We start from the raw sequence: 27,714 nt of genomic DNA on the forward strand, positions 1-27,714 counted from the left end.
ACGAAACACAGAGGAAACATTTCAGGACACTGGTCTAGGTAAAGATATTACAGGTAAGACTTCAAAAGCACAGTCAACAGAATAGACAAGTGGGAGAACATAGAACTAAAAGCTCCTGCACAGCAAAGGAAATGATCAAGAGAGTGAAGAGACAACCTGTAGAATGGAAAAAAATATTTGCAAACTACTCACCTGACAAGGAACTAATATCCAGAGTATACAAGGAACTCAGACAACTCACAACAACAACAACAAAAAACCCTCAATAACCAAACTAAAAAATGGGCAAAGGAGCTTCAGCCAAGTGTGAGACCCCATCCCCACAAAATACAGAAAAATTAGCCAGATGTGGTGGTGCACGCCAGAAGTCCCAGCTACTCTGGAGGCTGAGGCAGAGGATTCCTTAAATCCAGGAATTCCAGGCTGCAGTGAGCTACGGTGATGCCATTGTACTCTAGCCTAGGTGACAGAGAAACCCTGTCTCCAAAAAAAAAGGGCAAAGGATCTCAATAGACATTCCTGAAAAAAAGCATACAAATGGCCAAAAAGTGTATGAAAAAATGCTCAACATCACTAATGATCAAGAAAATGCAGGAACACAAATGTCTTAATGCTGTAATTGGGTAAATGAGGTGAAGGCTATGTTGATTAGTAGGACTCCAATTTGTACAAATAATCAACACATTGAATCCCATAATGGCATAAATGTATTTGTGATCTATGTACAAATGACTTAATAAAAAACAAAAAAATTAAAAAATTAAGAAAATGCAAATCTAAACCACAGTGAGCCATCATCTCACACCATTTAGAATGGCTGTTATCAAAAGATAACAAATGCTTTAGCCATCAGGAATAAAAGTTTGGAGTATACTAATAAAAAAAATATATATATAAATGCTTTAGCCAAGCATGGTGGCGCATACCTGTAGTCTCAGCACCAGGGAGGCTAGAGGACGGCGTTGGCGCCCAGGTGTTGGAGGCTGCAGTGAGCAGTGATGATAGCTACACTCTAGCCTGTGCGACTGAGTGAGATGCCGTCTCCAAAATTAAAAAACATGCTGACGAGGATGTGCAGGATACACTGTTGGTAGGAATGTAAGTTGGTACAACCATTATGGAAACAGCATGGCAGTTTCTCAAAACCCTAAAATTAGAACTGCCATGGGACCCAGCAGCCCATCCATCTCAAGGGAGGAAAAGCAGGCAGCGTATGGAAACGGCATCTGCGCTGCCTTCACCGCAGCAGCTGTGCGACAGCCGTGGTAAGGAGTCGGCTGAAGTGCCCGTCAGTGGGGGAGTGGATAGAGAAAATGCGGTATATGGATACAACGGATACTATTCAGCCACAAGAAGAGCTAAACCCTGTCATTTTTGGCAACATGGAAGAGCCTGGCAGGTATTATGTTAAGTAAAATAAGCCAGGCACAGAGAGACTGATTCCACATGTTCTCACTCCTGCTGTGGGAGCTAAAACCAAGTTGTAGAGTGTGTAACTGTGGGGAGCAGAGCTGGGAAGGTGGGGAGGATGGAGAGCGGCAGGTATGGGTACAAAATCACAGCTAGACAGACAGGAAAAATAAACCTCGTGCTCTGCAGTGCTGTATAGTAAACAGAGGTAACAATAATTTACTGTTATATTTTCAAAAAGCTAGAAGATTTTGAGGTGTCCCAACAGAAAGAAATGATAAATGTTTGAGGTGAAAGAAATGCCAATTTACCTTGATCTAATCATTGTACATTGTCTACATATATCAAATACATCATAAATATGTACATCACATATCAACTAAAAATAAAAGGAAAAAAGTCAGTGTCATGAAAAATAAAATGAGAGGGGCGGTGCCTATGGCTCAGCAGGTAGGGCACTGGCCCCGTACACTGAGAGTGCCAGCTAAACGGTAGTGGCAACTGCAACAAAAAATAGCCGGGTGTTGTGGCGGGCGCCTGTAGTCCCAGCTACTGGGGAGGCTGAGGCAAGAGAATCCCTTAAGCCCAAAGGAGTCGGAGGTTGCTGTGAGCTGTGATGCCACGGCACTCTACCAAGGGCGACAAAGTAAGACTTTGTCTCAAAAAAAAAAAAGAAAAAAGAAAACGAGTCAACAAAGGAAGGGGAATGGGAAATGATACCAGATTAAAAGGCTTAAGAGTCACAAGAGCCAAATACATCGTGTGGGTAAAACACACACACACTCTACGTGCAACTGATCACTGTTGCATTTTTGTTGAATTTCTCAGATATGGTAATGAAACTGTAGTTCTGGACGTAAATATCCTTGTATTTAGAAGATCTAGGCTAAAGTACTTAGGGACAAACATTGGGGTCTGCCACTTTAAAAGCTCAAGAAAAAATGGAAAATAGAGCAAAAATGGCAAAGTGTTAGTAACTGGTGACTCTGGGTGAAGGATTTAATATGGGTATTGATTTACTGTTCTCTGTTTTGACATCTTTCTAAATATAAAGTCTGGGGAAATAAAGACCTTCAGAAGATCTCGGATGTCTTGAGAATCTCTGCCAACTCTCTACTGTGGCATCAAAGATTGCTGATGGTCTGACACTTAGGGTGGGCATGGTGGCTCACACCTGTAACCCCAGCTACTCTGGAGGCTGAAGCAGGAGGATCCTTTCAGCCCAGGAATTCAAGGATGCAGTGAGCCTGATCATGCCCCTGCACTCTATCCTAGACAACAGAGCGAGACCCTGTCTCAAAACAAACAAAAAAAACAACGATGTGGCACCAAATTAATTTTCCAGGCTCATTCTCAATTGTACCCCCATATCAACAACTGTTCTACCTACATACACCATAAAACTCTACATGCACTGCAGAGGGAATAATTCTTCATGTGGGACAGTACCTTAAGCCTTCCTAACCACAGCCACTAATGCTGCCGAGTCCCCCCCATCCCCCCCACGGCCACCACAAACTCACAGTCCTTAGCACAGACCCAGCCCTGCATATCTCTGGGTTCTTCATCTACCTACCAGTAAAGTCTTCTGCTTCCTCAGTTTTGAATTACTCACCTTACAAAGCCCATCCCAAACGTTTGATCAAAGAATGTAAAAAGTGGAACACAACTGTAGAAATCATGAGTCAGACCCTTGGCTTTGCAAATGAAAAAAATGAGGTCCAGACAAGTTAAATGATGTGCCCAAGTTCTCACACCAAGTAGGCACTGCAGCCAGCACCAGAACCTTGATCCATGTGAGTGTCCCTTCTGCTCTCTTAGGACAATTCTTTGTGAAGGCTGTTCTTAGTCCGTCAGCACTAAGAACTCAAGCACTCCTTACAGGGTCCCTAAAGCACTCTGCTTACAGCACTCTTTGGCACACAACCACCTTCTGTCTCATTGTTAGTCTGTGCCCATCTAACTCATGACCCCCTATCTGGTAAGCCCCGATCCTTCTGTATCACCCAGAATGACATCATGCAGAGAGCAGACACCCAAAATATATTTAGAACCATTAGTAAATAGCAAGTCAACTGCAAATTATATCTCCGAGGAACCCTTTACTTGGAAAACAAACCCCTACGTGTTATTTGTACTACTTTTTAAAGTCATGATTTTGATCAAAGTTTCATCTCAGAAACAATAGTAAGTAACTTACCTTTTCTAAAGAGGCCCCAAAAAGTCTCCGAGCTAGCAGCTTTCCTGCCTGTATGGCAACAGGGGTAAGCTCTGGTTTACCCTCCAAAACATCCCCAATAGCAAAGACATAGGGCACGTTGGTCTGTTCCATATCGTTTACAGGTATTTTGCCATTCCTATTAGTTTTTGAAAAGAAAAAAATAATGACTAACTCTATACTGCTGCTGATTAACACTATTCCAGAAGATTAAACACTAGAGAAAGACTTCCTCTAAGCAGTCATACACCTCAGGTTATATTTATCTACAAGGTTAATAACGTAAAATAACAAGGATTTCTGTAGCTCCGAAAGAAAACACACCTGGTGAAGCTATGCCTGTTTCCTGGATGCGGAGGATGTCTCCAGGCTTCCCCTACAGCTGCACTAAGCACTTCCGAGTTTTTCTCCTTGCCTGACCAAGGGGATAAAAATTAACTCCAAAATCACAGATAGTAAGTGAATGTATCTCCACTATTATTTTTCAAAAATCACTGCTTAATGCATGAGCTGATTTATGAAGAAACTGATAATAAAGAGCTGGTACAGTACTTACTGTAAGATAAAGCATCTAAATTTAAAAGCATTTAAATTTTATATCTTAGTAATCAATTTAGAATTTCTAAGATGATATGCAGCAAAATTTAGCTTTGTGCAGCATTAGTGCAATGATCCTACACATACTTACTTCTCATTAATTTTGACACCAATCTTCTCTAAGCCTATTTTCCTTGTACAGGGATCACGGCCAATTGCTAACAAAACCTGTATTTATAAAGAGATCAAAAGCACAAATTATCCACATCAGTAATTAAAGAAGGAACATCACTATAGATCTCACCAACATTAAAAGGATAATAATGGAATATTTATCAAAATAGGAAAAATAGAGTCCTGAAAAAGACACCATTTATCAAACACACACAGAAGTCTGAATAAGCCTAAGATATGGGTTAAACTGTGTCCCCTCAAAATTCTTATGTTGAAATGCCAATACCAAGAACCACAAAACGTGTATCTGGCTACTTCAAAGAGGTAATTAAGAAGATTAAGAACAAGACCAAAGGACGACCACGTGAGGACAAAGGGAGAAGACAGCCACGCATTTCCAGAAAAAATACAATCCCAAACACAAATCCAACAAATTTTTTCTTCTTAAGAAATTGATAATATGTTTTTAAATGTGTATATTAACAAAAATGCAAGGGACCTAAACAAGGATTTAGGAATCACTTCACTTGATCTAAGATTTAACCATGAAGCTTCAGTAACCAAAGCAACGTGGTGCTGGGGAATGTCAGGCAGATGGTCGATGAGACAGACTCACTGCTAAAGAGCCGGGCGGTTTCCTTATGGCACCAAAGTAATTCAATGGAAAAACAAAAGTCTTTTTCAAAACATGGTACTGGATATCCATATAGAAGAAAAAGAACTTCAATTCCTATGTCACACTCTATGTAAAACCTAACTCAGGCTTCGAGGCCTGGCCGAGGTGCCAGGCACCTCCAGAGAGCCCGAGGCTGCCCCGTGAAGAGACACCTCCGCATGGGCACCACACGGCCGGCAGGAGGGCGCCAAGGCTGCACGGATCTGAACAACCAGACCACACCGCTGCTGGGAAAAACAAAAGCACATCATCATCTGGAAACTGTCCGGCAGGCTCAGAAAGTATAAATACAAACTATCCTATGATTGAGAAATTTTACTCTTATGTATTTACCCAGAGAAGTGAAAACATACGTCAATGTGCAAAAACTTTATACAAAAAAATCTTCACAGCAGTTTTAATTACAATAACACCAACTACAAAGAGCCCAGGTGCTCTATCCACAAGAAAATGAATGGTCAAACTATGCTGTCTTCATGCAATCCATACAATAAAAAGATACAACACAGATGAGTTCTGAAAACACCAGTCTGAATAAAAGAAGCCAAATATCAAAGAGTACACAGTGTATGACTCCAACGTCTGGAACAGGCAAAGCTCGTCTATGGGGACAAAGTCGGAATGGTAGCTGCCTGGGGCCAAGGACTTGGGAGGGGCACAAGAGAGCTTTCTGGACTCACAGAGATGTTGTTTCCTTTAAAAGAGGGTGGATTACATGAACATACACATTCGTCAAAACTGATGAAACTGTACACCTAAAATCTGTGCATTTCACTAAATGTAAATTATCTCATTACAAAAACAGTTTACAGTAAGATATTATATACTTTATGCCAAATACATTTGAAAACTGATAAAACAAACAAATTCCTAGAAAAATATAACTAATGAACAGTAGTAACTCATGAAAAAACCAGAAAGCCTAGAAGTCCTTTGATCATTAAAGAAGTTGACTCAGTGATCAAATATATCTTCATAGAAAATTCTAAGCCCAAATGGTTGTGTCAGTGAATTCTAACAAACATAGAAAGAATCAATGCTAATACTGCTAGAGAATAAAAAAGATGGAACATACCGCAAACTTCTTTCATGAGTTAGAATAATCTTGATACCCAGATCTAAAAATGTTCAGAAACCAATATAATTCCTAAATATACATGCAAAAATTCTAAATAACCAACTCTAACATTTTCAAGTTGGGTTTATACAAAGAATACAAAGTTGATTGACCATTACAAAATCAATGTAATTCAACACTTTAACAGATTAAAGAAAAAACTGATCAACAGCTGCCAGAGACTCACAGTTATAATTGAACATCCATTCATGATTTAAAAATAAACAAGACAAAGTAAACAAAAGACATTTAAGAAATAAAAAATATGAAGAAATTTCCTTAACATGAAAAGGATTCACCAAAATCCTACAGAAAATATTACTCTCCAATAATGACACTGAATACCTTCCTTTTGATATTGAAAACAAAAAAAAGTATGTCTGATATTGCCAATTCTTATCAATATTGTACTAGAGGTCCCAGTTAGTATACTTATGCAAGGGAAAAAATAGAAAAACATTAGAAAAAAAGAAACAAAACTGTTATTCAAAAAATAAATGAATAGGTATTTAGGAAATCTAAAATAATCTAAGGAAAAACTATTAAATAAGAGTTTAGCAAGATGACTGAAAAGAAAATGAAAACAAAAACAGCATTTCTGTATACTACCCATAAGTAGTTAAAAATAACGACATTTTCAAAAAATATACCATTTGTAAATACATAAGTACCTAGGAATAAATCTGATAGAAGATCTCTGTGCAGAAATTTATTCACGTTGGGAATCATTAAACAATATCTAAATTAACGAACAGATACACCATGTTCGTGGACTGGAAGACCACATATTGCAAAGAAGTGTTTCCAACTGATCTATATACACAATGCAATCTGATCAAAATCTCAACAGGGTTGATTTGGGTTATGGTGTATCTTTTTTCGGCCCTGTTGATCCTCTCTACATTTTACATTTTTTAACTGAAAAAAAGTACATAAAACATAAATGTATAGTTTCTATTAAAACTATAAAATAATTGCAAAAGAATTGTTGGCATTCAAAATAGTCCAAGGATTGTTCACATTGCCTGGAGATTTCATATAGTTTGTTTTTGAAAAAGAAAGATAACTTTATTGTTGGTTTTGATTATAAAATATAATAATTAGTGTTTATTAGAAAAATATTCAAATGAAGAAATGTATAAAACACCTAATTCTCCAAAAGCAAGCACTAATAACATTTGGATATAGGTACTTCAAATTTTATGCTATACACAGTTACACATACGCGTATTTTACCATGGATATTCTGTATGTATCACTAAAAATTCAAATGTCAACAACTAAAGTATTTTCTGTATTTATTATAATCTTAAGGAGTTTCAATATGTTAAACCTTCTAACATATTGAAAAATTATGTTTTTCATAAAAATTTAATATATTTAAAAATTTATATAATTTTTCCATAAATTTCATCTCTGATAATTTATGAGCGTGTTCAATCACTTAGAGCTGATAAGATATAAAAACTTACCGTGTTATATACTCCTTCAATAGTTTCTGATCCTTCTGTGGATTTAGCCGATACTTTCAACTTTCCAGGTGATCCTTTCTCCAACTGTTGAACCTAGTAAGGACAAATAATATAATGATTGTATCTAAAGGTGACAAAATACTAATGGATTAAAGGGTGTATACAAATGTGTACATGTATACTTGCATGTGTGGTAGTACATATGTGTGCAGTGTATTTAAGGTTTCTGGACTAAGCAGAGAAAGAGTGAAGTGGACTATCGCAAGGCACATTTCGGAGATAACGTGACTTAACAGATTAGTGGAGACTAGAAGGAGCATAAAAGGAGAAATGAAGTCATCTTAATGACTTGTGTAGACTGTGATACCATTTTCTGAGTACTGAGATAGGCCAGAAAGACTGGGGGGCAAAATCCAGAGTTTCACTTTTGTCTTATTAATAGGAAATGTTTACAAGGGATCTGAGTATCCATAGCCAGCAGGCAGCTGTATAAGGACACCTGTCAGGTATCTTTCTTGAACTCCACAGTCATTTATGCAGTTTCCTGCTAGTTATGGAGACTATGGACAGGATGAAAACTAACAGAACTGGTGTGCGCAGGGTAAGTAGACATGGACGGGAAGACCACAGACGGTAGGCCACAAAAGCCTTCACACAGAAGGACAGCCAATTTTACCACAAGCTGCCAGGGGGGCCCAGTAAAAGAAGGACAGAGACATGACCACTGGATTTGACAATGGGCAGTTTGCTCAAAATCCAACAAGCAGAACCAAAGACGTGGTGGAGATGGAAGCAGCTGAGAGTTGGCCAAATGTGAGGGAAGCAGGAATGTGAAGCAGCACGTACGGAAGTGCTTTTGCTACGGGGAAAAGAAAAACAGGCGCCTAGCAAGAACGGCGCGGGGTGGAGGCGAGGAGGACTTAGTTGTTTCAAATGAAAGACACTGATGAGAATAAGGGAAGGACAACAACTAACTGAAGAAGGGACCTCTGGAGAAGGTGGAAGAAGTGAAAGACGGAGAGGACTCAGCTCTGAAGACCCTAAGGGCCCTTCTCCACCATCAGAGGTGGGGACGAATGAGGCTGGTTTTATAAATCTGGGGGTGAAAGCACTATTTTTAACACTGTTTGAGTACAGGCTAATTTATTTAATGAAATGAAGTAAGGAGAGGTAAAATTAAAAGTTAGAGAAGAAAGAAAATAAAAGGAATTCCAAGTGTCGCTGAGACTTACCATCACAGGTATGAATTTTCTTAAGAACTTAACACCGTGCTGTTCCATGTAGGAACCTACTTTCTCTGCCATTTCTTGGTCGAAGCCACGAAGAAGGATTGAGCGCACCATGACTGTGACATCTAAGCCAAGGCCAGCAAGAAATCCTGCACATTCCAGGGCAACGTACGAGGCACCAACTACTAACGTTTTGCCAGGGCAGTAAGGCAGAGAGAAAAGGTCATCACTGAAAAATAAAAATGAACAAAAGAATACCTAGGCAATAAGAATGAGATGAGTATTTAGGTTTCAATGCATTCTGATCTTTTGATGATTGAATTGCAATTTGGTGTGTGAATGAAAAAACACTAAAACACCTTCTGAAGTTTAAAACTGAGTCTACTGTGAAAAGAATGTGGAGGAGGAAATAGATCTCAGCTTTTTTCAAAACCAGATCACAAGCAAAGATATTTTAAAAACAGAATAAAAATATCAGACTACATTATACGTGATAAGAAGAAAAACAAGGGAATGTCTGCTCACCTGAACAACAGTGCAACAAGAAATGTCTTTCTTAGTGTGAGTCAGCCAAAAGTTTGCAAGTCACTGTATTCCATTATACAATGTCCTCTTTTTACCACCCGCAGAGAACTCTCAGTAAACTTCAGTGTTAAGAAGAGCTGTGTTGCTCCTACCCAGCCAGTTCGTGTTCATTGTGTGGACACTTAACCCTTAAAATTAATTGTATTTACTTCTTTGCTTTGGCCTGTAGGAAGTTTAGAACCAAATTCTCAGACCACTTCCAGCAATTAACTAGAAACATATAGCATGTATTTTGTGCATAAATTTGACCACTGACATTATAGGGTATCTCACCCATTCATGCAAAAATGGGAAATTAAAGCTAAATGTACCTTAATTTGCAAAACATTAGTTACAGAATTTTATAAAGTATTCTCTACGTGTTGGGCACCTCTCGTAAAATTTTGTAATGAATGTTCTCCATGTAGAGCAACTTTATGGGCAGCCTCTGGCACACCCTATATTTACCTAACCTTATTTTCTTCTATTTTCATTATTTTAACTATTCGGCTTCTTGGATTCTATGTACTTTATTTGTCATCAATTTAAATCATTCACGGAAGAAGACAGGGAGTAGTAAATGGGAAACAAATAATGGAATTTATTAAAGTGAAATGGTCTAGTTAATCTTACCTAGTAATACAGTATTCTTTATCTCCTTGGATTCCTAAATACCGTGGCCTTTCACCTGTTGCTATGACAAATTTTGCAGCAGTATAACAAGTTTCCTGACCTTTTCTATTGGTTGCCTTGAAAAAAGAAAAGTAAATCTCGCTTATTCAACAAACACCACAGAGTATCAGATAGCCCTGACAAAACAGTTATCACCCCTCTGAACAAAAGTAATCACACAATGTGATACGGGCCAACACAGATACTAGGAGTCACCACAGAGTACTGATCACAGCACCTCAGAGGGATGAAGGCTGCCGAGTGGAGACAGGGAGCGGGATTGACTCCAGAGGGAAGCATGGGTCTGGGGCACAGCAAGAGGCCACAAGTGACTGGAGACACGATGTGTTAGAGGCAAAATGAAATAGGCAGACTAGAGCCAAATGTGAAGGCCCTTATTCTCCATGCTAGAATTAAGGCTGTGGGAACTAACAAACATTGTTCATTATTTAATTATACAAATAATTAATAAATGCATTTTCATTGTGAAGATGTGTCAGACAAGTGGGCTCGCACCAGCAGTGGGCTGAGGTTGAGCAGCCTGGAGACTGGGGCCTTGCAGAGGAGGGCCCCAGACACACAAGTGAGCACAGTTTGTGGGGGAAGGGAGTACCTGGAGTTTCCAGCCTGAGCAACAGGGAAACACTGATGCCACCAAGTGATGGACCAAAGAAAAGGCAGGTATGGTTGAGGAAGGACTGATTTATTCAAACAGGTGTGCCAGAAGTAAAACTAACTTGTATTTGAACTGTGTTTTATGTTAACAATGCAATTCAAATTGGCCCAGGTAAGGCTTTAAAGAGGCAGCTTTAAATGAACCACCTTATAACTTTCAAACTTAAAATAATAACTGACTAGGGCGGCACCTGTGGCTCAAGGAGTAGGGCGCTGGTCCCATATGCCGGAGGTGGCGGGTTCAAACCCAGCCCCGGCCAAAAATCACAAAAAAAAAAAAAATAAAAAAAATAACTGACTAAAAAATAATCTAAAATCTTATCAAAATGATCTTACATGGTGCTACCAAAGTACAAAAATAAACTAGATATTGAGGATAATATCTGATTATCTTTCATAACTCCAATTTAAAATGTTTGTGTTCCTCAAATGAACTCATTTTCCTTACTATGATCACATAATATATAAACAGTACAAATGTAAACTTATCAATTTCATGTACTCCTTTTATCAGTGTTTTTATGAATAATATATATTGGAGTTCAAGTAAAAGTTTTGCTGTAAAAAAAAAAAGGTTCCATTAATAAAATTGTGATCTTTAAATCTTTGAATTTAAAATTTTTTAATCTAAACATTGTCTCTTTTAAGATGGCAATGAAATCAGAGGCAAATAACTTTAGATTATGAAACCAATATATAAATAATTGCACGTCCACACAAATAAAATACAAATACAGTCTAGCAAAGAGGAGGGACGAGGTGGAGGGAGGAGGAGGAAGGGCGACTGGCAGGGTCTCGTCTGATGGGAGGGTGCTCAGCAGCCCCTGGGTGAAGGGCTCACCTACAACTAGAACTCTATCATGGAAGTGAGAACAACATAACCGAAAAATCTGTACCCTCATATTAATTAAGAATTGAATTTGAAAAATAATTCTATAAAATATGATTTCTTCAATTTAGCCAGATGCATGGCTGTGCAAGTGTTTGCGTGTGCATTAAATATGTGCACAAAAGTCAAGGCAAATACAGGAATCATGAGGAAAGGCAATGACCAAAACAGGGAATTCAAACCATACCTTTATCTTATGATGTTCAACAAATTCACCATAGGAATTGACATAGGCCACAGACTTCTCCCGCAAAGACAGCCTGTAGCCCCAGTTTAGAGAGCCAATGTGGCTCTGAACTGCTCCTATCATTGTCTCCCAGCTGTGCCTCACTGCAAAGACAACAATCAGGTGAGGACGTAAAGTGATTTTACTTTCAGTGGTAAATATACATAACCACATGTGAGCCATCCTATACACTGTTTTAAAAATCTAGAAGTGGACAGGGATAATTAGCAACTTAATCTTTTTTTATGTCAGCTACAGTTCCTACCTCTTCCCATTTTATATTTCAAACAATAAGCAGAAAGCAAAGTCCTGAAAAGAAGAAAACCGGGCAAGAGCCCACAGAGGAAAAGATGGGGGCAAATGGCCCTCATACGGCTGTGCCAGCCAGGAGGCTCGGTTCTCTGTGGGGCACCCCAAGCACCCTGCCCTGCTCTGTGGGGCACCCCGAGCACCCTGCCCTGCTCTGTGGGGCACCCCGAGAACCCTGCCCTTCCCTGTGGGGCACCCCGAGCACCCTGCCCTGCTCTGTGGGGCACCCCGAGAACCCTGCCCTTCCCTGTGGGGCACCCCGAGCACCCTGCCCTGCTCTGTGGGGCACCCCGAGAACCCTGCCCTTCCCTGTGGGGCACCCCGAGCACCCTGCCCTGCTCTGTGGGGCACCCCGAGAACCCTGCCCTTCCCTGTGGGGCACCCCAAGAACCCTGCCCTTCCCTGTGGGGCACCCCGAGCACCCCGCCCTGCTCTGTGGGGCACCCCGAGCACCCTGCCCTTCCCTGTGGGGCCTGTAGATGGGAAGGCCTCAAGTCGGCGAGCACAGCACACACACCCTTCCAGGCTGGCAGCTCCACTCCCAATCAGCTCACTGGCTGGTGGTTCTCTGACAGTGAGTCTCACATTTCTTTATGATACATGTGGTTCATCCTCACTGCTGCCAGCCTTTCACACGTAAGTCACTATGAAAGTTTTGAGACAGACTATGTTGTGGTCCATTATTTCACTTCAAAGAAATACAACTGACAGAGTCCTTTCTCATCCTCTCTGATACACCAGTGCCAGTTTCAACTTGCTGGGCTTATTGGTGTTGCTAGAAGAGCTTCATTTGTTTCCATCCACACAGGTTTTGTGTTTATTGACTTTTGTGTATCTAAAAACTTTTGTAATGACCCACGTATAATTTTTTTTTAGAGACAGAATCTCCCTATGTTGCCCTCAGTAGAGTGCTGTGCCGAGCACCCTGTAGCCCTTCCCAGAAGCACAGGTTTGAGCCCAACCTCAAACTCTTGGGCTTCAGTGATTTTCTTGCCTCTCCCTCCCAAGTAGCTGGGACCACAGGTGCTGGCCACAATACCTGGCTATATTTTTGTTGCAGTTGTTGTTTAGCTGGCCCAGGCTGGATTTGAACCTGCCAGCCCGGGTGTATGTGGCCAGTGCCGTAACCACTGAGCTACAGGGGGTAAGCCATGACCCCTGTATTGTAACACTTAGCCCTTCCTTTTGAATTTGAGGTAAGGCTCAATTGCTGGGACTCCGCATCACCCCTACGTCTGCTAGGTGAGGTTTATCTTAGGGTGTTCACCTTGTTTACTGACGCTAGACTCCCAAGTCAAACTGGTCTTGGAGCCTCTCTGTGTTTGTAAGGCCAGCCCAGGGTTCCCGTGATCACTGGATAAGATCCCGAAAGACAAACCAGCAACCTGAGGTCAAGGATCCTGGCTGGAGACTCACCCCATCTGCTCCTCTCCAGCAGTGTCCCCACTCACCCTGTGATGTGGGGTGTGACTGTACAGAAAGGGAGAGGCCCAGGAAAGACACCTAGAGCACAGAGATGCTTCGCCAACCCAACACTACAGCCTGACCAATGACACCAGGGTATCACAATCTCATTTGGCTCTGCAGCCCACAACACTCACCTGGCTACCACATCACTGCACCCTCCCACACCCTGCTATCCGAGAGGGTTACAACTGAAGTACCTGTCTTAAAGAGTGATAATTTCCCTATAGTGGCATGTACCTTGACATCCTAAGACAGCACCTTCCCCAACTCTCAGAAAACCTTTTCTTCCTACCTTTAGATTTATCTCAAGAATCTTGACAGTTCCATTCACAATTCACATGTTCTTTTTTTCTTGTACTTTTGTAAAAGACATACTGTATCCGACTAGGTGAGGTTTATCTTAGGGCCACAGACTATGGAATCAGAAATAGGACCCACAAATACGCTCTTTTTACAAAGCTCCCCTGGGAGACTTTAACATGCCAAGTGTGAGGACTGGTGTTCTGGGACAACTTGCTCTGCCGCATTACTGATCTGCTTAGTCTCGTGCTTTCAATCCTGATGGGAAAAGTTGCCCTCCATACTTTCTCAAACGTTACTTACTATTCTCACATACCTATTTTTTGACACAATCTTTAAAGTAATCAACTGAGCTCAAAAAAGGGTGAAAGACTCATTGACATTTTTACTGGACTTACATAAAATTTACCAATTAAAATCACAGTGCATGTTTTTGCTGTGACTTTATATTCTTTCCTTATGTATCAGGTACATTCCTGGTTAAGTTTATTCCAAGGTGATGAAGTTTGGAAACTTGTCCCCTCCACACCTCATGCTGAAATTTCATCCCTAGTGTTGGAGGTGGGGCCCGGTGGAGTATTTGGGTCATCGGCACCGATCCCTCACAATCCTGGGTGCTTTCCCAGGACAATGAGTGAGTTCATATGAGAGCTGGTTGTTTTAAGGGCCTAAAACAAACAATCAAAAAACAACAACAAAATAAAATAGAAGAGCCTGGCACCCCTCGCCTCTTGCTCCTTCTCCACATATGACGTGCCTACTCCCATTTCACCTTCCGCCTGGACTGGGAGCACCCTGCAGCCCTCCCCAGAAGCACAGGTTGGCATGCTTTTCGTACACCCTACAGAACCATGAGCCGAACAAGCCTTTTTACTTTATAAATTACTCACTTCAGATATTTCCATTATAGCAACACAAAATGGACTAACGCACAGGTATTCTATTATTTTTGTCATAATTTTCCATTTTCTATTTTACTTGTTATTTGTGATATATAAGAAATATACTGATTTTTGCACATTTATCTTATCAACAATCAAGTGAACTCATTAGTTGTTCTTCTTTTTTTTTTAATAGAAAGAGTCTTATTTTGTGGCCCTGGGTAGAGTGCCATGGTGTCACAGCTCACAGGAACCTCCAATTCTTGGGCTCAAGTGATTCCCCTGCTTCAGCCTCCCAAGTAGCTGGGACTATAGGTGCTTGCTACGTGTTGAGTGGAAAGCTTGGAATAGTGGGCCGACTCGACAATATACAGCAACCAGATTCAAATGCTGGTTGGAATGGGTTTGCCATTGCTTGGTAGCTGGCAAAGCAGCCATACTCAGAAGGTCTTGGTGGCCAGAGGGCTGACATTGTGGGAAGGTTGGGAGAAGGTCTTAGCAGGGACTAAAGCACAGCCATCCTAATTCTGAAAGTAGGGATCAGAACCCCACTCTTGGGACAGGCTGAGGGATTCCCACACCCCATGGAAGCTGGAGTCAGGGGGCACTGTGAGACCTCTCCCTGAAGGATTCTTGTGAGCTTCAAGATCCCAACCCGGCAGGGTCTGAATGCTGAGGAAACAATCAGACGATCACTGAAGGCAACTAAGTTCAGAATAAGGACCATAGAGGCTGCCAGCTATGTTTTCCATCTCCTAAAAAAACCCAAAACACTGCCACCTGATGTCCTGTCAACATATGGCAACATACTGTCATCAAGAGCAAGGACTTCTGCTTGAAACAAAGGAGGCGGTGAGAAGGAAAAAGGAGGCAAGGAGGTGACAAGAAGAAAGAGCACATGAGGAGGAACCAACAGGACATTTCAGGCAACATGAAAAACCAAGCACAGCAACTTCCCCACGGGGCGATGAGGCAGCGACTGCAGCAGACTCCACCCATAAAGAATTGATGGACTTCACAGAAAGGGAATTTAAAATATGGATGATAAAGACAATAAAAGAAATGGTTGAGAGAATGGAAAAAATACAACCAAAAGTTGGATGAGAGATATGTAGACTATAGAAAGGATATGGCAGAGCTTAAGGAAATGAAGGAGACAACTAAGGAATGTAAAAATGCAGTAGAAAGTATCAAAAATAGGTTAGACAACGGAGAAGAAAGAACTGTAGAGCTAGATGATAAAGCTTTTGAGTTAACCCAGAGAGTTACAGAGGAAGAAAAGAACAGACAGCAGAACAGGCACTTGGGGAACGACAAGACACCAAGAAGCGTTTAAACATATGAATAATACAGATCCCAGCGTTCAAACATATGAAGCACAGGGATCCCTGAAGGGGGAGAAGATTGTCCCAAAGGAATGGCAGCCCTACTGGAGACTGTTAGAAACAAAAACTTCCCAACACACTCCTTTCAGATGGATATTGAACCCCAGGTTATCTCAGCTCAAACAGACACACTGTAACGAACCTGTCCAAAATCAAGATGAAGGAGAAAATTCTGCAAGCAGCCAGGAGTAAGCACCAAGTGACTAGAGAGGCAGAGCCATTAGGATGACAGTAGACTTTTCAATGGAACCTTCCAAACCAGAAAAGCATGGTCATCCACCCTCAACATTCTTAACAAAACAATTTTCAGCCCAGAATTCTGTATCTTGCTAAACTAAGCTTCAAAACTGATGGAGAAATCAAATCTTTATGGATATACAAGCACTGAGGAAATGTGCCACAATAAGACCAGCTCTATAGGAAACACCTAGGTCTCAACACTGATGACCAAATGTTTGCTTTTCTGATGGAACACCAGCAAAGCAAACACCCAGAAACTAAAGGTCAAAACATAGCTTCCACGATGACACAAAGGACATTCACAAAATAAGATGAATAGAAGTTCACCCACTTATCAATTCTGTGAATAAATGTCAATGGACTGAAGTCACCACTGAAGAGAGACAGGCTGCCTGACTGGATAAAAAAGTGCAAGCCAGCCATATGCTGTCTCCAGGAAACACACCTAGCCTTGAAGGACAAATCAAGACTCACTCATGGTTAAGGGATCAAAAATAGTATTTCAAGCAAATGGAAATCAGAAGAAAGGAGGAGTTGCAATCTTATTTTCAGATACAAGCAGATTTAAAACAACTCAAGTTAAGAAAGATAAAGATGACACATTTTACTGGTCAAAGGAATAGTACAACAAGAAAACATTTCAATTTTAAATATTTATGCACCCAACTTAAATGCTCCCAGACTTATAAAACAGATCATGATGGTTCTGAGCAATATGATATCGCCATTACTAGTCAGGGACTTTAAACCCCTCTGACAGAACTGGACAGATCCTCTAAACAGAAACTAACTAAAGATACAAAGGACTTAAATGTGACCCTACAAAAAATGGGATTAACAGACATATGCAGAACACACCATCCCAAAGCTAAGGAATATACATTTTTCTCGTCAGCTCATGGTACATACTCCAAAATCAACCACATCCTAGGATACAAATCAAACCCCAGTAAAATTAAAAGAATAGAAATTATACCTTCTATCTTCTCGAACCACAAATCAATAAAGTTGGAATTCAACTCCAACAGAAACATTCATCCCCACATGATGACTTGGAAATAAACAGCCTTATGCTGACTGATAGTTGGGTTCAGGAACAGATAAAAAAGGAAATCATTAAATTCCTCAAACATAACAACAATGAGAACACAAGTTACCAAAACTTATGGGATACAGCAAAAGCAATCTTTTTTTTTTTTTTTTCAGAGACAGAGTCACCCTCAGTAGAGTGCCAAAGCGTCACGGCTCACAGAAACCTCCAGCTCTTGGGCTTAGGTGATTCTCTTGCCTCAGTCTCCCAAGTAGCCGGGACTACAGGCACCTGCCACAAGGCCCGGCTATTTTTTTTTGTTGCAGTTTGGCAGGGGCTGGGCTTGAACCTGCCACCCTCAGCATACAGGGCCAGCGTCCCACTCACTAAGCCACAGGCGCCGACCAGCGAAAGCAATCTTAAGAGGGAAATTTATCTGATTAGATGTCTACATTCAAAAAACAGAAAGGGAGCACATCAACAAACTCATGAACCATCTTATGGAATTGGAAAAAGAAGAACAATCTAATCCCAAAACCAGAAGAAAAGAAATAACCAAAATTAAATAAGAGATTAATGAAATTGAAAACAAAAGAATCATTCAGATAATTAATGAAACAAAAAATTGGGTTTTTGGAAAAATAAATAAAACCAATAAACCTTTGGCCAGATTAACTACTAGCAGAAAAGTAAAATCTCTAATAACCTCAATCAGAAAGAATAAAGGGGAAATGACAACTGATGCCACAGAGATACAAGAGATCACCTCTGAATACTACAAGAAACTATATGCCCAGAAATTTGACAATGTAGAGGAAACGGTTCAATACCTGGAATCAAACTCTCTCCCTAGACTTAAAGAAGAAGAAATACATCTTTTGAACAGACTGATTTCAAGAACTGAGATCAAAGAAACAGTAAAAAATCTTCCAACAAAAAAAAGCCCTGGTCCGGATGGCTTCACACCAGAATTCTATCCACCCTTCAAATAAGAGCTTACTCCTGTACTGCAGAAATTATTCCAAAAAACTGAGAAGGAAGGAATCATCCCCAACACATTCTACAAAGGAAACATGACCCTGATACCAAAAGCAGGAAAAGATACCACTAAAAAGTAGAACTTCAGACCAATTTCACTAATGAAAATAGATGCGAAAATTCTCAATAAGATCCTAGCCAATAGATTACAGCTTCTTATTAAAAAATTCATACATCACGATCAAGCAGGTTTCATTCCAGGAATGCAAGGCTGGTTTAACATATGCAAGTCCATAAATGTAATTAACCATATCAACAGAAGCAAAAACAAAGACCATGTGGTCCTCTCAATAGATGCAGAAAAAGCATTAGATAAAATCCAGCATCCTTTTCTAATTAGAACACTTAAGAATTTAGGAATAGGTGGCACATTTCTGAATCTGATCAAAGCCATCTACAACAAACCCACAGCTAATACTATACTGAATTGAGTAAAACTGAAAGCTTTTCCACTTAGAACTGGAACCAGATAAGGTTGTCCTCTATCACCACTACCATTCAACAAGGTGCTAGAAGTTCTAGCCAATACGATCAGGCAAGAGAAAGAAATAAAGGGCATCCAAAGGGAGGCAGAAGAGGTCAAACTCACATTCTTTGCCGAAGATATGATCTTTTACTTAAAGAACCACAAGACTCCTGGAAGTGATCAAAAAATACAATAATGTCTCAGGGTATAAAATCAATGTCCACATAGCATGGCGCCTGTAGCTCAGTGGTTAGGGTGCCGGCCACATACACTGGGGCTTATGGATTTGAACTTGGTCAGGGCCTGCTGAACAACACCATCAGTAATAACAACAACAACAAAAAATTGCCAGGCGTGGCAAGCACTTGTAGTCCTTAGCTACTTGCAAGGCCAAAGCAAGAGAATCGCTTAAGCCCAAGAGTTTAAGGTTGCTATGAGCTGTGATGCTACAGCACTCAACTGAGGGCAATGTAGTGAAACTCTGTATCAAAAATAAAAAAAGAAATCAATGTCCACAAATCAGTAGCCTTTGTATATGCCAATAACAGCCAAGATGAGAAGTTAATCAAGGAGACAATTCCCTTCACAGTACCTTTAAAAAAAAGAAAAGAAAAGAAAGAAAGAAAGATCTCAGAATACGCATAACAAAAGAGGGGAAAGACCTGTACAAAGAAAATTATGAAACCCTAAGAAAAGAAAAAACAAAAGATATTAACATAATGGAAGAATATACCATGCTCATAGCTGGGAAGAATCAACATTGAGAAAATGTCCACACTACCCAAGGAAATCTACAGATTCAATGCAATCCCCATTAAAATACCATCATCATACTTTCAAGATTTGGAAAAAAATATTTCTTTGTTTTGAATGGAACTGGAAGAAACCCTGTATAGCTAAGGCAATTCTTAATAATAAAAACAAAGTTGGGGATATCACCCTAGCATACAAGGTCATAGTAATCAAGACAGCATGGTATTGGCACAAAAATTGAGACATTGACATTTGGAACTGAATAGAAAACTATGAAATGAAACTAACTTCTTACAGTCACCTGATCTTTGATACACCAAACAAGAACATACACTGGGCAAAAGAATCCCTATACAATAAATGGTGCTGGGATGCCTGGATAGCCACATGTGAAAGACTGAAACTGGACCTGCACCTCTCACCACCTACAAAATTGATTCAAGATGGATAAAAGATTTAAATCTAAGGCATGAAACAACAAAAATCCTCCAAGAAAGTGTGGGGCAAACACTTGAAGATATCTGCCTAGGGAAAGATTTTATGAAGACGATTTCTGTGGCAATTGCAACAACAACAACAAAAACACACAAATGGGACTTAATTAAACTAAAAAGCTTCTATACAACTAAGGAAACAACCAAAGCAAAAAGACAACCTACAGAATAGGAAAAGATATTTACATATTATGAATTGGACAAAAGCCTGATAACTAGGATCTATAGAGAACTCAAATTAATCAACAAAAAAGACCCAACAATCCCATATGTCACTGGGCAAGAGAGATGAATATAACCTTCCCTAAAGAAGACAGATGAATGGCTAACAGACACCCCTAATCATCAGAGAAATGCAAATCAAAAGCACCCTGAGATATCATCTAACCCCAGTGAGAATGGCCCACATCACAAAGTCTCAAAGCTACAGATGCTGGTGTGGTTGTGGGGAGAAGGGAACACTTTTACACTGCTGGTGGGACTACAAACTAATACAACCTTTTTGGAAGGAAGTATGAAGAATCCTCAAAGAATTCAAACTAGACCTCCCATTTCATCCTGCAATCCCATTACTAGGCATTAACCCAGAAGAAAAAAAAAATCCTATCATAAGGACATTTGTACTAGACTGTTTATTTCAGCTCAATTAACAATCGCCAAAATGAGGAAACAACGCAAATGCCCAGCAACCCAAGAATGGATGAACAAGCTGTGGTATATGTATACCAAAGAATACTGTTCAGTCATTAAAAAGAGGGAGACTTTACATCTTTTGTACTAACCTGGATGGAGTTGGAACACATTCTTCTTCGTAAAGCATCACAAGAATGGAGAAGCAAGAAATCAATGTACTCTATTCTAATATGAAGGCAGTAGATGAGCTAATACAAGGTGGGGGGTAAGGGAATTAGCAGGTGGGGAGAAGGGAAGGGAGGATGGAGGTCATGGTGTCTGGCACAACTCTTGGGAGCTGGACACAATTATAAGAGGGACTTTATCTAACAAATGCAGTCAGTGTAACCTAATTCTTTGTAGCCTCAATCAATCCCAAACAATAAAAAATATAGTAATTTTTTAAAAAGTCAGTAACAAAAATAAAATAAAGTGGCACTGAAGGGCCTTCAGGATCCACTTACCTCTCCAATCTCACTTCCCTAATACCCCTCACCCATTCTTCACTCCAGCCACTCACTAACTCCCCAAATACAAGGGAACGTGTTTCTGTGTTTCCTCCCTCTCCGTAGTGCTGGCTAAGCTGCTTTCCCGTCTTAAATGTCCTACTCCTCAGTAACCTTTGAGACACAGCTCAAAAGTCACCTTGTCTCGGAAGTTTTCTTGACACTACCCTCCTCCCCCACCGACCCTCAAGGCTACATTAAGTGCCATTAAGTAAATGTGTAAAACAGTGCATTAATTGCAGTGCACTGAATGGATTTCCTTCTCTCTCTCCCACAGGACACGTGCGGCCTACAGGCAGGAGCTCCGCTTTTCTGACATCTGCATCCTCAGAGCCCAGGCATGCGTGTTTATTGGATGAATTTAGTCTCTACTTTTCATTGACCAAAGATATATATAACCACTGAGAAAACGAAAACAAATGCTATTGTAATAACAGATAAAATTCAAACAATAACCTTGCTATTCTAGTTTCTTATTCTTGAAATAACTCTGAAAACAGTGATTATTTAGTCTTTCATATTTTGCTGAGGATCTGAACTACGACAGCGGAAATAGTCCCTCCCCATGCAGTGCAGCTGACGAGAGTGGGCATCTCTGTGCCTATCTGTCACACAGTGGTTTCCTAATGAGTGTTTGTTAAGCAAATTTCAAACTCAAGTATAAAAATCTGAGCAAGTCTTAGGTAGACAGCTCACTCTTTCTTTTTTTTCCAATCAATATTTTTATGTGTCATTACTCACCAGGTTGATTGTACTCCCAGCCAAACTTCTTTGAGTCATGTAATGCCTGTCCTAAAAGGGCAGCTTGATGCATCAATTTCTTAGGAACACAGCCTACATTTACACAGGTGCCACCAAGACCTGAGAAAGAAAAAGAACTTTCATGTTTCCTGTGAGGGTGAGTGTGGGTGTATTCTTACACACCTGCGCGGTGTTGTTATAATAAAACACAAGGAAATGACAAGCTTGAACGTGGTAGGGACAATACCTCACCCCAAAATAAGACATAAGTGATTCATCCAAAATTTCTTTTTCTTTTTTTGAAACAACAACGCCTGGCTATTTTTTTAAAGACAAGGTCTTGCTCTTGCTCAAGCTGGTCTCCAACCTCTGAGTTCAGGCAATCCACCCACCTCAGCCTCCCAGAGTGCTGGGATTATAGGCATGCGCCACCGCGCCCGGCCTAATCCAAAATTTCTAACCAAGGGGTCACGAAGGAGATTCAAGAATGAGCAAAAATAGAGTCGTGAAAAGTTCCCTGGGGACACAGTCCAAAACTTTCATGTGAATCTGATGCACAGAGGGATCAGAACTGTATCAGGTTAATTACATCTGCCCTATACCAAGGGTCAGCAACTTGGCTCCCAAGCCTGCCTTCTACTAGCAGCATCTACTTTGAATCCTAAACAAAAGAGATCGTGCAAAACCAAGTACTCTTCTGCAGGACAGGAGTCAAAGTTCCCTCTCCCATTGTAGTCTCTTCTCACATGACAGATCAGTAGGATTATTTTGGGACAGAAAGGGAGGAGAGGAGAAAAAGAGAGGAGATGGCTAGAGGAGGGCCATCAAGACAAGGGCGCACACGTAAGAATGTTACAAGAAAAATCAAGGTGGATCGTAGCTTTGGTGTAAAATTCTAGGCTACAACCTTTAGAGAAGTTTGAATTTTAGAAAATGATTTTCATATTTTATCAGTTAGGTTTCTGGCGGGAAAAAAAAAGACATACTCAAGCCAGGTAACTGAAGAAAGTTTATAGAGACATCGCTACGCAGTGTGGTTAGGAGAGGAAACAGGGCTAGAACAATGCCCTAACCCAGGGGCAGCCAGGGTAGCAACCAGCCACCCTGTGAAGGAGCAAGGAGACAGAGAGAGTGCCCCACCCCGAGGGAGCCTGCCATCCAACCCAGCAGACCAGGAGGGAGTAGGGTCGCCAGACCCCAACTCTGTTCCCCTCACTCCCTCTGCTATCTACCACTCTAACCAGACAACCCTCACAGTCGGCGAGGCTGCCAACTGACCCATCTGTTGGGGCACAGTGCAGGACAGAGACAGAGAGGGAACGCATTTGAAGCCACAAAAAGAGAACATCCAGCACAAAATGTCTTCTATTTTATTACAAAAAAACATAACAAGAAGAGCCCTGTCCACAGCAGAGTTACAGGGCTAGGGCTTCACTGGGTTCCTTACTAAATTAAAATGTGATGATTACACACACTGAATCAACTATTATGTAGCCATTAAAACTGTGTAGCCACTAAAGCTCCCATGATAAAACTGATACAGAAACACAGAAAGATGTTAAGAGACCACAATACACATAGTGAACAGTATGTGTACTGTAAACACAAAACTCTGTGACAATATCAGCACATGGACGAAAAAACTAGGACAGAAGTCCTGGAATACTAAGCTCACGGTATTTTTTTCTTTTTGCAAAGTCTTCCTTAATAATTTTCCTAGCATCTTCCGAATGTCACCACTTGTTCACTAGAACCTGAGACTCAGTATCCTCATCTATGAAACAGACTAGTTATACCTCTTGAGATCGTGGTGAGGGTTAAATCAGAGTGAAGAGCAGGGGCTTACCCCAGGACGTGCCCTGAGGAGACGGCACCACAAAGTCTACCACCATGACTTTCTTCCCCAAAATGGCAGCTTCCTACAAAAAAGCCGTGAATAAAGATCTTGTTGTTTTCCTGACATTCCCCCATTTTTCTCTCCCCTAAATGAAAACACAGTTTTTATGTGAAAACACAACTCTCTTCCCAGAATTAAACCAGCTATTAAAATGAAAGCTTAGATTGTAACATGATGGCTATTTTTGAGCAGCAGAAGTGCTTATAGTGATCACCAGGAAAACTGTCCACAAGTCTCACTTCCCTGTTCACACCTTTGCACAGGCGAGGCCGCCAGAGCCTCCACCAATGACAATGAGGTCATAGTCATATGCCGAGTCTTCCTGAAGGAGCTTCTGTAACAAACCACTCTGATGTGCCTATGGTTAAGGAAAGGAGGAAGAACACTGAGTTACTCAAAGTTTCAAAACTGTTCAATCAGTATGATTTTGTTCATGAAAAACTCATAGAAACAATTAAGCCATAATTCACGTAAGCTGGAATTGTAAGTTTATTTGTCCCTTCTGACCAATCACCTGACAGACAACTAGGCATGTGTCAAATAACCCAAAGGGTCATGGATTTGTATCTATGTCAGATGAAGTCATTTTTCTTGGTTTAATCATCCAAATATTATAATCTGGTGCAATGAAATAACTAAGTATCATTTTTCAAGATAATTTTGGAAATAATTTTTGTGTGCCATCAACAAATTTTGCTCATGGTTTCTCATAAATTGCCCTAAATTTTGTAGCTGGACTGGGCAACGACCTGTATAACACAAACATCTTGCTTTTTCTTACAGCAATGGTTGAGAGGCTGGCTCTGGGCCGTATTCTGTTTATTTGGCCCTCCTGGAGATCAGGAGTAGCCTAAGTGAAGTGAGAGGTTTGATGCAACATTTGGCAACAGTTCTCTACAAAGTCAATTGCTCACCCCATCAGTCTGGCTTTACAAATACCAAGCTCACTCCCAGGGAGCCCTGGGAGCCACCCAGGAAGCCCCAGAGGTGCTTCATAACCCTGGAGGATTCACCAAATACCACAGGGCCCACAGCAAGAAGGCTTTGAGTTCAGTGCTCAAGGCTTTTGGCACATTCTACAAAGCACTCCTTTGGCCACCTTATTTGCAGGTGACTTTAGGGAAATCCATCTCACAAGAATCTGCCATCCAAGGAAATATCTTTCAGTCTAGAAATAAAATTGCTATCTCTGCATGTCTAGAGTCATTGTCTGACATCATTTTCCAGGTTAGGACTGGCGAGATCAGCACTTCAGACACTAATCAGAAGCTATGATGATGGAACTCGGCCAGCCAGGTAACTGGGTTACACCTTCCAAGACTGATAAAGCAGGCTGTTATTATACAGCAATGATGATCACAGATTAACATAGCATGGAGACAATCTTTTTTTCCCACACAAAAATATAATCCTTAATTAAAATCTCAAATATAAGTATTTAATCAATCACTGATTATTAATACTGCATACATATAAAAAGGATACAAATGAGAATTTTAATAAAAGTAAATAACTAATTATAAAATAAGGACCTATTTAATAAACATCAACTTTCATCTATCACTGCCTAACTGACGATTCTTATTTACTTCTAGCATTCTAGGAATCAAAACATCCAAAGCTACCTTTGCAAAGCACCCCAGGGTGAGCAGCCTTGGCAGGAATTCTAATGAGCCTAGATAAGAATGTTAGTGTCCACCTCATTTCACTGAGGGAATAGCCTTGGTTTCTCTTCACATCAGAAGGAAAAGACCTGGAATGACCCCAGGATGGCCTCCCTGTCTGGCCTCGTACCTTCACACAAAGGTGAAGTTCTACAGTTCTGTGGTGGAAACTCCAATCTTCCTAACAGTAATCAAGATTATCTGTTAACTATTCTATAAGTATCTTCACTTTATAACTTCCAAAAGACTAATGAACAGACTTCTAAAAGTCTTTTTTTCTCCTGTTAAGTACTTTTTAAAATAAAATTTAAACGAACAGTATTAACATATATTCTATTCTTACTACCTGGAAAGTTCGGTCGCATCCACCCACGTGTACTTTATTCACAAAAATATTGGGCACGGTTTTCTGATTAGAGATTTCTGACAGTACTTCTTGAACATTGGCCCCATCATCTAAGAAGTAAAAAAAAAAGAATGAAAACATTGAAAAAGGTTGCAGTCCTTGGTGAGCTGAAGTGTCACAACACCCAAATGCTCACATGTACAGGCTTATAAAAGGTCACTACATTATATAACTTTATGAAACAATGACTCACAAGGAGAAAACAGCCACAATTTCAAATTAAACCTTAAAAAAAATGAAGATTAATATACTGATTTATTTTAAAATAAATACTTCCAAATTATATTTTGATATATAATTCAAGGACTATGGCAAGACAAATAGGTTAAGAACCCTAATCTTTAAAGAGAAAACATCAAGATAAAATCTGCTGCAACAGTAACTTAGAAAATACTTCCTACTATTATATTAGGAAAATCTATATGATTTAAAGTCTAAAATGTATTTTTCATCCCTAAAAATCAAATGAAGCCATGACGACTTAAGACTACCTTATCTCCGGGCGGCGCCTGTGGCTCAGTCGGTAAGGCGCCGGCCCCATATACTGAGGGTGGCGGGTTCAAGCCCGGCCCCGGCCAAACTGCAACCAAAAATAGCCGGGCGTTGTGGCGGGCGCCTGTAGTCCCAGCTACTCGGGAGGCTGAGGCAAGAGAATCGCTTGAGCCCAGGAGTTGGAGGTTGCTGTGAGCTGTGTGAGGCCACGGCACTCTACTGAGGGCCATAAAGTGGGACTCTGTCTCTACAAAAAAAAAAAAAGACTACCTTATCTCCAAGTCTACCTACATGTTCTCCAAGATTCAAGAGCCTTTCGCTTATTCAGGCAACTTGGTTAAAATGTGTCAGGGAAGTCGCAGAGGTCAAGTTTTCTGCCTGCCACCCTGTCCCCACCTCTGTAAAGCACCTCATGTATGAAGCGCTCAGCCAGGATTAGACTGCAAGGATGCCGGAACTGAAAGGTAAAGCTAAAACCTAACACGCTCTCCCTGGTGGACAGCAGGACCTGGGAACAGGAGCAGATACTCTCCATTTATTACAGCTTAATTCATTTGACCAGAGAGATACATCTGAAATGCCTCAAGTTCTTCAAATGAGTAACTTATATATCTTCTTTTTACTCCCTTCTCTCAAATATGGAAAACATAAATAAAAAAACCTACACCAAATTATCTGTCATAGGAGAGTTCATTTTCTGCATGACTGAATATAGGCAAAAATGGCTTATCTAACCCAGACACAAGAGCAATTTGAACTGAACAAAGCAAATGAAAAGAAGTCAATCTTGTTGGCATTCATCACAAGTCTACTTACCAACTTGATCAAGTTCCAAGATGTTACATCCAACTCCCAAAGAAGAAAAGAGTTCTTTAACCTGTAACAAAAAATTACCTAAGTTTCATTCTCACAAAAGATTCAACAGTTACGGGCCTGGCAATGTGGCTTGCGCTATAGTCCTAGCACTCTGGGAGGCTGAGGCAGGAGGATCAATTGAGCCCAGGAGTTCCAGTTTGCTGTGACCTGTGATGATGCCACAGCACTCTAGCCTGGGCAACCAAGTGAGACTCTGTCTCGAGAAAAATGCAAAACAAACAACAAAAAATCTTCAACA

General features: G+C 40.5%; 1 protein-coding gene across 1 annotated transcript in view; it reads right to left on the reverse strand.

Annotated features, from left to right (window-relative positions):
• Positions 1-27,714, reverse strand: part of TXNRD3 (thioredoxin reductase 3) — a 63,200-nt gene that overhangs the window by 16,311 nt on the left and 19,175 nt on the right. The window contains exons 2-12 of the mRNA XM_053599554.1: positions 27,417-27,477; positions 26,049-26,158; positions 24,292-24,396; positions 23,988-24,060; positions 22,142-22,261; positions 11,821-11,963; positions 10,031-10,146; positions 8,837-9,062; positions 7,605-7,697; positions 4,317-4,393; positions 3,611-3,767 (exon numbers count right to left, since the gene is read on the reverse strand). Coding sequence (XP_053455529.1) covers positions 3,611-3,767; positions 4,317-4,393; positions 7,605-7,697; positions 8,837-9,062; positions 10,031-10,146; positions 11,821-11,963; positions 22,142-22,261; positions 23,988-24,060; positions 24,292-24,396; positions 26,049-26,158; positions 27,417-27,477 — 1,281 coding nt within the window. The remainder of the gene's footprint in view (positions 1-3,610; positions 3,768-4,316; positions 4,394-7,604; positions 7,698-8,836; positions 9,063-10,030; positions 10,147-11,820; positions 11,964-22,141; positions 22,262-23,987; positions 24,061-24,291; positions 24,397-26,048; positions 26,159-27,416; positions 27,478-27,714) is intronic.

The sequence above is a fragment of the Nycticebus coucang genome, chromosome 8 (genome assembly GCF_027406575.1).
Source record: "Nycticebus coucang isolate mNycCou1 chromosome 8, mNycCou1.pri, whole genome shotgun sequence".
In the NCBI taxonomy this organism is placed as follows: Eukaryota; Metazoa; Chordata; class Mammalia; order Primates; family Lorisidae; genus Nycticebus; species Nycticebus coucang.